At 35.3% G+C, this 9,378-nt stretch overlaps 1 protein-coding gene across 3 annotated transcripts in view; it reads right to left on the bottom strand.

Annotated features, from left to right (window-relative positions):
• The window catches only part of LOC117123109 (alpha-1,2-mannosyltransferase ALG9-like), a 35,480-nt gene that overhangs the window by 16,914 nt on the left and 9,188 nt on the right, over nt 1–9,378 (bottom strand). For all 3 annotated transcript variants that reach the window (XM_033268958.1, XM_033268949.1, XM_033268964.1), the window contains exons 4-7: nt 4,242–4,376; nt 1,605–1,675; nt 799–887; nt 140–213 (exon numbers count right to left, since the gene is read on the bottom strand). In XM_033268958.1, coding sequence (XP_033124849.1) covers nt 140–213; nt 799–887; nt 1,605–1,675; nt 4,242–4,376 — 369 coding nt within the window. The remainder of the gene's footprint in view (nt 1–139; nt 214–798; nt 888–1,604; nt 1,676–4,241; nt 4,377–9,378) is intronic.

Raw genomic sequence — 9,378 nt, 5'->3', positions numbered from 1 at the left:
TGAAACTGGGTGAGTGGGAAACACTGACATTAGTCACAGTGATTAAGTTCGCTTTAGTGTTTCCATCCAGCTCACCCAGTTGATTTTATGTGTTTTGTCTGTTTTAATTGGAAATAAAAGAATAAGAATAAGAACTTACCGGCATGTTGCCTAGATACCAGCCACCAATTGATAACATTGTCATGTACATTGAAAAACTGCTGGGAATGAATGCTGGAAAAATTTTGGGATTATTATAAAATTTTCTATATTTAAAAAAATATATATTGTATAATCAAACTATATAATTATGAATATGGTGAGCTATACAAAAATGATCCTGATGGTAATGACAATGAAAATGATGATATAATTGAGGCTTGCCTTCCCACAACCAGCATAATGTCACTAACTGTTAAACTGAGTAATGAGCATAAGAATGTGGCAGTATTGTATACTTCAGTACTGAGAAGATGTTGTAAGTTGATTCCAGTAAATCTTACAATGTGGAGAATAAGAATATATTAAAAAGTCAATTTAAATTTTTTTGGTCACTGGTGCTCATTTTGGGATGACAAGCTTCAATTATTATGATGGTTGAAAATAATGATGATGATTGATAATAATGATGGTGATAATGATAACAATACGATTATAATAATACTATTTATTATTATAATGATGATGGTGGTGACAATAGAGGTGGCGATGATAATAATTAAGTTAACAATAATAATGATTATGATGATGAGGTAATAATGAGGTTGTAGTTAATGATGACAACAATGATGATGATAAAATAAATACATAGAAGCCTACCAGTACTTGAGATGAACATTCCTGTGCTTATCAAAAGGAATAAAAGAGTAAAACGGCCAATATTTGCACCAAATGCTTTACAAACACCCCTGAAAGAAAATGAACAAACCAAAATATAAAGATTCAAGATTAAATATAAAACTGAATTAAGTGAAATTGACAAAATACAGTAGAACCTCCATTTTATATATGCAACGTGACCAAAGGGCATATGTAAAACACAGGATTCATAAAATCCAGGTTCGGTCAAATTGTATTGACCTGACAAAATGTATGCCGCGAGGAGAAACACATGGTTTTTTTGCCTACAATACAGTAAGCTAGCCTGCTGTGTGATGATGTGGAACTTTCTGCTGTAAAATGTCATATGTTAAAAGCAACATTTTAGTTTTGTTTTCATTACAATACGGTAATACACCTTTGGCAAATGATTTCATCACTGTAACTTTGTAAACAAGCATGGCCTTGATTTAGTACACTGCATGAATCGAGTGACAGGATATACAAACTGTATGTTTAAAAACCATGTGGGCTGATTGTATACTGTATATTAACTAGCGGTATTGTATGCAAAATTAGTCATTGGCCGGTCATGCCTTCCTAATGTAGTGTGACAGTTGTTAATTAACACATTTGAATGCAAAAAAGCTCATTGAAAAAACAAAACAATGATTGTTGCTTTAACCACTATGGACTGTTTATGATTGATTGACTTGTAGAATTTTGTTCTTTCTTGCTAGTAATAATTATATAGGGCATTATGCCAAATTGACTATAGTATAAATTCTAGGAATATTCTGACTTACCGGTAAAAGTAGACCTCACATAAAGCACACATCATACCCAATACACAGCGCATGAAATAAAACACTAAAACCTGTTTAAAAAGAAATACTAATCAATACTGGATATATATATATATATATATAAAATAATAATAATAATAGTGTAGTTTTATATAGCGCACAAATCCATCTAATGTAAGATGCTCAGGGCGCTTGAAATGTGGACTAGTGACTCGGTCAATGACTTTCTTTGCCCCTAAGGGTCCCTTCGTGTCTGTGCTACCCGGTAACCAGGTACCAGCAACTCTGTCGTCCACCACAGGGGCTGTCTGTTCCAGTACACCGGGGTATCCCCCTACCCGTCTCGAAGGATGTACAGGGTTCTTTATAGTGCACACGAGCAATTGTATACACATATATATATATATATATATATACATATATATATATATATACATACATACATATATATATATATATATAAATATGCCTAGCAAAATAGTCTCAATTTTGCATGAATACAGTTAAATCAACTTGTTGATACGAAACAAGTTTAGCTCTCTTTCTTGCAAATCTATTAAAGTACAATAGTAAATATATAATATTTAAAACTATATCAAGATCAGTTACAGAAAAAATTACAATAAGATAATGTACTTGCATGTTAAGACTCCACATACAAAAACTGGTCATTTTAATAACAGAAGATTTAGTGTATGAAAAACGATCATTAGGAAAAACCAAGATAGAAACTTTAGAGGATCAATGACACGCATCAGTGTTCAGATAATGTTTCAGATGCTTAGTGTTAATTTAGAAGGGTTTAAGATGCGTCTCCCTACCTGCCATAGTAAACTCCGACATTACTGCTACTTTCAACAGGGCATATTGAGGTTTATATTAAAACTGAAAGGTTTTTATACTTTAATTCTAGTCTCGAATTTTATTCTCACAAATAATGCCAGATAATCTGCCTTTGGGAGAACGCTTGCATCAATACATTAAGAAAGCATTCAATAGGAACAGATCACTGATCTCTGTTTATAATGGCTAGATTGCTCGTACAAAATAAAGTGAAGCCAATAGTCAAGTCTAAACAAGCCTTTGTTTAAATTATTGTTAAAAATAAAGATTATTGCAATACCTACCTATTAATAAATTCAAATATTTGAACAATCTAACTATGAAAATAAAAATCAGTGGAAGAGATGGAGAAAGTTTGTGCTGACCTGACCTGAGCACTAATGATGACTCTTATTATCATCCTATCAGCAACATTGTGAATGCTGTCAGAAGTGGTGAGTTTCTACACTTATAGAGTACTACAGTGTTACGTCATGATACCACGCGATACTACTCCGCTGCTATTGTTGCAAAAAGAGTTCAACCAGATGCCACTTTCTTCACTGACAAGCCATTGATCCCAATTTCAAATGTAATTATTAGGATGTTGTATCTTATTTTTTCTTTGTAAATTTTAATTGATGATTAAATGTGTGTTCGATCTAATATAATGCGAGCTTTTGTGTTTTTAGTATATTTTACCTGGTGATGGTAAAATATTAGATTTTAAAATGCCTATTCCAGAAAGCCTATGAAGTCATTCAGGTGTAATGAACGGTAACCAACGTCTGCTGACAACAGAGAGCGCCACCTGGTGTCGTGATGACACGACTGTGGTACTCTATGGTCATTATTATCATGTTAGTGTTTAGTTAATTTACACACAGATGTCTGGTTAATTACCATACGGCATGGCTATAAATGGATTTTGTTGCATTATTGGGGTCACACCTAATGCTAGGCCAAAGATGGCAGGGTACGTCTACTAAGATAGCTGAATTTAATGAATACGGCGGGGGGGGGGGGGGGGGGGGGGGGGGGGGGGTTATGACATAAGGAAGTGGTATATAGTTACTGCAAATGTATGTTAGTTTTATCGTGCTTCTTTGGAAATGTACCATGATGGTTTCTGCCATTATTCGAGGGTTGTTTTTGTTTATTTATAGACCATAGTATTCGAGCTGAGGCTTGGATGCCTCTTAGAATTTAACTTGAACTGGAATGGTTACAGCGAATGGGTCTGACCAGGGTTGTGTAGTTGTGGTGCTTCTATTATCTGTACTGGGACAGGAATCACAGCCAAGAAGCTGAATATACTTTTCAGTGCTGCAGGTATGCAAGATGAGTGGAACAGGCAGACCTCTATGAAGAATACGGTGGACTATAGATACGATATTGTTGACGTTGGTACACATGATCATACATGTGATATTGAATGTTATTTTTGATAGCATTGGCAATAAATACGAAAGAAAAGCTGAGGTGGATGCAGGATTTGGTACAAACGAAAAAGTTCATGGAAATTGCACTATCATGCCTTAAAATCCTTACAGGTACTATGTTCATATCAACAATACAATACACATATTTTTCTTAATACAATTTATGTGGGTGCGATCGCACCGTCTGCATTCCCCTGCATCTGACCCAGACATGGTACATGATGATGGTTGTACCATGGAGGTATAAAAATATTTAATACCTCCATGTCTGTACCCATGATTATTATATGTAAAAATGTGATATGCTTTTTACACATGATTATGGATGTGATGTTGTGCATGATTGAAGTTCTCTCCAAGTTCACTTACTTACCTTATTGGCTTGCAGCAAGAGAGCATGTAAATGTCCCGGTATTGAGTGCAGCAGAATGTACGCATACGAACGTATTGCGTATATTGGAGAATACTCCCACGTTTGGAAGCCCTTACCAAACAACACATAATGCAACTGCAAATAAATTATATTTAACGTTAAAGCAAATTACTAAATTTCCAAAAAACCAACTATAAAATAAAAATAATGTCTCTAAATTTCCATCCAGAAGACACAAATTTTCTTTGACAAAAAATTTGTATGCACATATATAGTCATAATGTGCCTGTATATGGTCATGATGTGACCATATTTAGGCATGTCACATGTTTATGGCCTAGTTCAGACCAGGTGGATAAACCCGGCTCAACTCACCGGGTTTATCCACCTGACAGTCTGAACTAGTTAGCTTATCTCAAGCCGGGCTGTGTTCCGATAGTAACTAGGCCTGGCGCGCCACCATGTTTAACTTCCCTAAGCCGGGCTTCGGGAAACGAAATGACCAATCAGCATTCAATTACGTACGCTGTGAGCGAGCGTACTTTTCGCGAGCAATGTTTTGAAACACGTTTCCTGGTTACGGTTCGTTATTATGCAAATTCTCGCCTGGCTAAACCCGCTAATCTGAACGCCCGGCAAAGTTAAGCTGGGCTTAACTCAAGCCTGGCTTATCTCCAAGTCTGAACGTAGCCTAAGTCTAATATAATTTTATAATCTGGACAGAGCTTTTAACATAACGAAAATGAAATACAAGACCCCGTGGTATACATGGTTCCAATGCAAGCAATATTTGATTGAATACACAGTATTTAATATGGATAGTGTTCTGGTAGGATTGGATTGGATTTATTCGGTGTAAACACAGTGGGGGTCCTTCTAATGGTGATTGGGCAGTACACCGGGAGACAATTCCCTACTCTTTTCCGAAGAGTGTACTGCTTTCTTTAACGTCCAAATGGGTCATAAATGCACACAGGACCAACGGCTTAAAAACGTCTCATCTGAAAGACGGTGCGCTATTGTAACTTGTATTTCAGCCCTCCAACTTAAACATAAGGAAAGGCAGCGATGGGAATAGACCAGGGGACCTAGAGATCCCCACGATTCAGCGCACACACAGTGGCTACCACCGAATGATGATTAATAAAACTTTTGAGGATGGAAACATTGTTAGGATGAGATTTAAATGAGATTTGGATGAGACTGAACATTTAAGTGATGTCAAAAGTTGGCCAGCACGAGAAGTAAATAGAAACATCTTGTACAATGAATAAGCAAGGCAGCTCAGGTGGAGAAATTAGATGATTACTTGACGAAGAAGCATTAAAGTACTGTAAGTAAATATTGTGAAGGTCAGAACTAAGGCCGTCGACTGCTATTCTCAGGCTAGAAATACTAAATACTATCTAATAATATTAATAGTAACTACTAACAAGAAGTAATATTAGCTGCATGAATGAAACTGATTGAGACAGTGTTGTGCCAGTGGAGCTGGCGGGGGGGGGGGGTAAGCCCTCGTCAGGGAAAGCTGCTCCTCCTGTCGTGAATAAAAGTTAAAACCAGTCAATTAAATAATGAAATTTATGAAACCCCATGGACCACTTTGGAGAGATTTAGAGCAATGCCCAACCACGCCCACTTTGCTCTCATCTGGGACCTCGGACCCCTGTTACAGTAGGCAAGTCCTGGTGGCACCTCTAATTGGAAAGAATGAGAGAAAAACAACCAGATTTGAGGCAATGATAAAGAATAAGACCTTTGTACATAGTGACTTCAGGTGACTGACACACAAATATACAGTGCAGCCAATAGAAATTTCCATATTACGTTTTAAAGATTAAACTCACTATTTCTCCTAGACAAACGATATAATGTATAAATTAAAATACATTTCATAAATCATAATGATAAAAGTTGTAATGAAGCCGTGTTAGTCTAAACAATATACACAGATTATAAAAGGCAGCACTCTGAGACTAACTTTGATGTAATTTATTCAACACAAGCTTTCGCTGGCAGTCAATGCCAGCTTCATCAGGTGTGTGAAGTAAAAAATTGAAAACAAAATAGAAAAGAGCTAATGCATACATAATTAGCAAAGGTCCACAATTAACCAATTAGCAGTCGGATACAATGTATTATATAATGATCAGAGATAACAAGTTTGATCATGGAGGAAATATATTAAGATTAATATATTAATATAATTAATATATTTCCTCCATGGTGTGATCAAGCTACTTACAATACAACTAATAAATAGAGCTAGCTGGGAGATAAGCTATCTGTGCGGTAATGGTGCTAATATGAACAATGGAGTCGGTAACAGACTAAATCTTATAGTGGCTGAGAAAGCCTAGATCTATATTGAGGCCACTATTAATACTATCAAATTTATGAATAAATGTTTGTTCAGCAATTAATCTCTCATTTCTGTTTTTAAAGCAATTACTTAAGAGCACAGCTACTTTAAAGTGTGTAATATTATGTCCTGGTAAATTCAAATGAACTGCAATAGGCCTATCTTTTTTGTTGTGACGAATGTCAAATTTCCATGGATCATTTTCATGTTTTTCATCTAACGGCATCTATGCCATTACATGCACTAAATGTCCTGGTACTATTTACATGGGAGAAACTTGCCAAACTGTCAGACAACGCATGAATGGTCATCAATTTGACATTCGTCATTTGAATTTACCAGGACATAACATTACACACTTTAAAGTAGCTATGAACAAACATTTATTCATAAATTTGATAGTATTAATAGTGGCCTCAATATAGATCTAGGCTTTCTCATTTCTCAGCCACTATAAGATTTAGTTTGTTACTGACTCCATTGTTCATATTAGCACCATGACCGCACAGATAGTTTATCTCCATAGCTCTATTTATTAGTTGTATTGTAAGTAGCTTGATCAAACTTGTTATCTCTGATCATTATATACTACATTGTATCCGACTGCTAATTGGTTAATTGTGAGACCTTTGCTAATTATGTATGCATTAGCTCTTTTCTATTTTGTTTTCAATTTTTTACTTCACACACCTGATGAAGCTGGCATTGACTGCCAGCGAAAGCTTGTGTTGAATAAATTACATCAAAGTTAGTCTCAGAGTGCTGCCATTTATAATCTGTGTATAAATCATAATGAATATAATCATAATTACAATATGTACTTCCGGCTCCCAGTAAAATAATGAATTACAATAGGGCAATTTCATGGTGATAACAGCTTTCCATTATTAATTTCTCAAGTTAACAGTGGGTGGTTGTTTTCGTATGTTTCTCCTGATGCAAATCCAGTTATTGTCTATTATTCCATCAGGACAATAACAATTACTATCAACACTGCAGTGCCCGCTGCTTACTAGGACTCGAATTCAACCCTGGTCATCAGGTGCAAGCTCGGTGGTTTAGAGGTATGATGCCAGGCTAGTGATCTGGAGATCGTGGGTTCGAGTCCCACCCGAGAACAACTTGCGATATTTTTCACAGTTGTTTTCAAATGTACTGAGTATTCGGTACATTTCCATGTCAAGTAGGGGAAAATTAAACCTATATATGTTTTCGCAAACATAACATTACCATTTCCTATATAGTCTGGTTGTAAAACTGCTGAAATGAACTTTAGCGAGAAAAAAGTAAAGGAAAATTAATTTTTGGTTTTTCTGAATCAGCATACCCTATAGTGTCTCAGAAAAAAAATCCCCATGCCTAGGGCTTGGGCAATTTTTTTTACAGCATTTTGAAATTTTGACCTAAAATACCCTATTTTAAACTATTTAAGATGGGGGTAGGGAAAATAAATTTATATTTTTGGTCACTTTTACATATACTGTGGATATGAAATGTAACAACAACTTGGCTAAATAGTTACTCATCATTCTCATTTAAAAATTTGATCGGAATGATGATGTCATCATGATAAATTCCAAGATGGCGTCCATTAAGGTGGTAAAAACTATGTTTTTAATTATGTAAAAATAATTTTATTGTTATCAAAGTACAATATAATCCCAATACAATATTATATATACAGGAATAAAAATATTTTTCTATAACTGTGAAAACTGACAGGACCTTAGTTAAATACTTACCCATTATAGTCGTTCAGTGGTGGCTCCAGGGGGTCAGATAGGGTGGGTCCAAACACAGGGCCGACTAGACCCTCGGTCAGAGTCCCGGAATAAACTTCCCTGGGCTTATGGGAGAGTTTCTTTTTAGCTTTGTATGGCCCAAAATTTTGCTTTTAAGCCAAAATATTAGGGATTGGCAATCAAAATAATGTTATATGGATAAGCAAATCATTATTTGTGGTGTGGCAACCTCGTCGTGGCATCGGACGATGGGAGTCTAGGCCTGTCAGGCGGGAATTCCCCACCTCCCAAGCAAATTTGGAATGATGACGTCAACACACCGAATTCCAAGACTACGACAATCAAAATTAAGGGAAATATTTACCTATTTAAATTTAATCTTTCTACACATTTTTCTTCATCATCATTAGTATACTATTATGTTGTTACTCTATAATATTATTAATATAGTATATCATTATTCTTATGCGTTTTAATAAATTTATAGTTTATAATTCACGTTAATATTAGCGTTTAGTACTGTTATTCTTAATATACTGATGTCATTATTATTATTATTATTATTATTATTATTATTATTATTATCTTCCTCCTTATTGTCATCCCCATCCTCATTATATTCCCCATTATAAGGAGGATGTTGATGATGATGAGAAGAAAGATGATGAGGATGATGGTGATTACGATTGATGATAATGGTTGTTGATGATAATGATTGTGATGATGGTGGTGAGAATGATAGAAAATGATTGATGAGAATGATGATGATGATGATAAGAATCATCCCTTTCATCCTCACCCTTGTCCTTATCTTCATTCTTGTCATCCTCATCTTCATCATCCTCATGATGATGGTAGTGACTGATGATGAAGAGGATAATGATGAAAATGATAATGGTAATGAAGACGATGATGATGATGATAATAATGAGGATGATGGTAATGATGATTATGATTATGGTGATTAAGATAGGAATGATGATGAGGAGGATGAGGATGATGCGGCTGATGAGAAGGAAGATGATGAGGTAGA

This window comes from Anneissia japonica, unplaced genomic scaffold, assembly GCF_011630105.1.
Source record: "Anneissia japonica isolate Jap-2015-1 unplaced genomic scaffold, ASM1163010v1 scaffold288292_len1863012_cov191, whole genome shotgun sequence".
In the NCBI taxonomy this organism is placed as follows: Eukaryota; Metazoa; Echinodermata; class Crinoidea; order Comatulida; family Comatulidae; genus Anneissia; species Anneissia japonica.
Note: the sequence above shows the minus strand (reverse complement) of the source record. Positions and strands in the feature narration are given on the sequence as shown.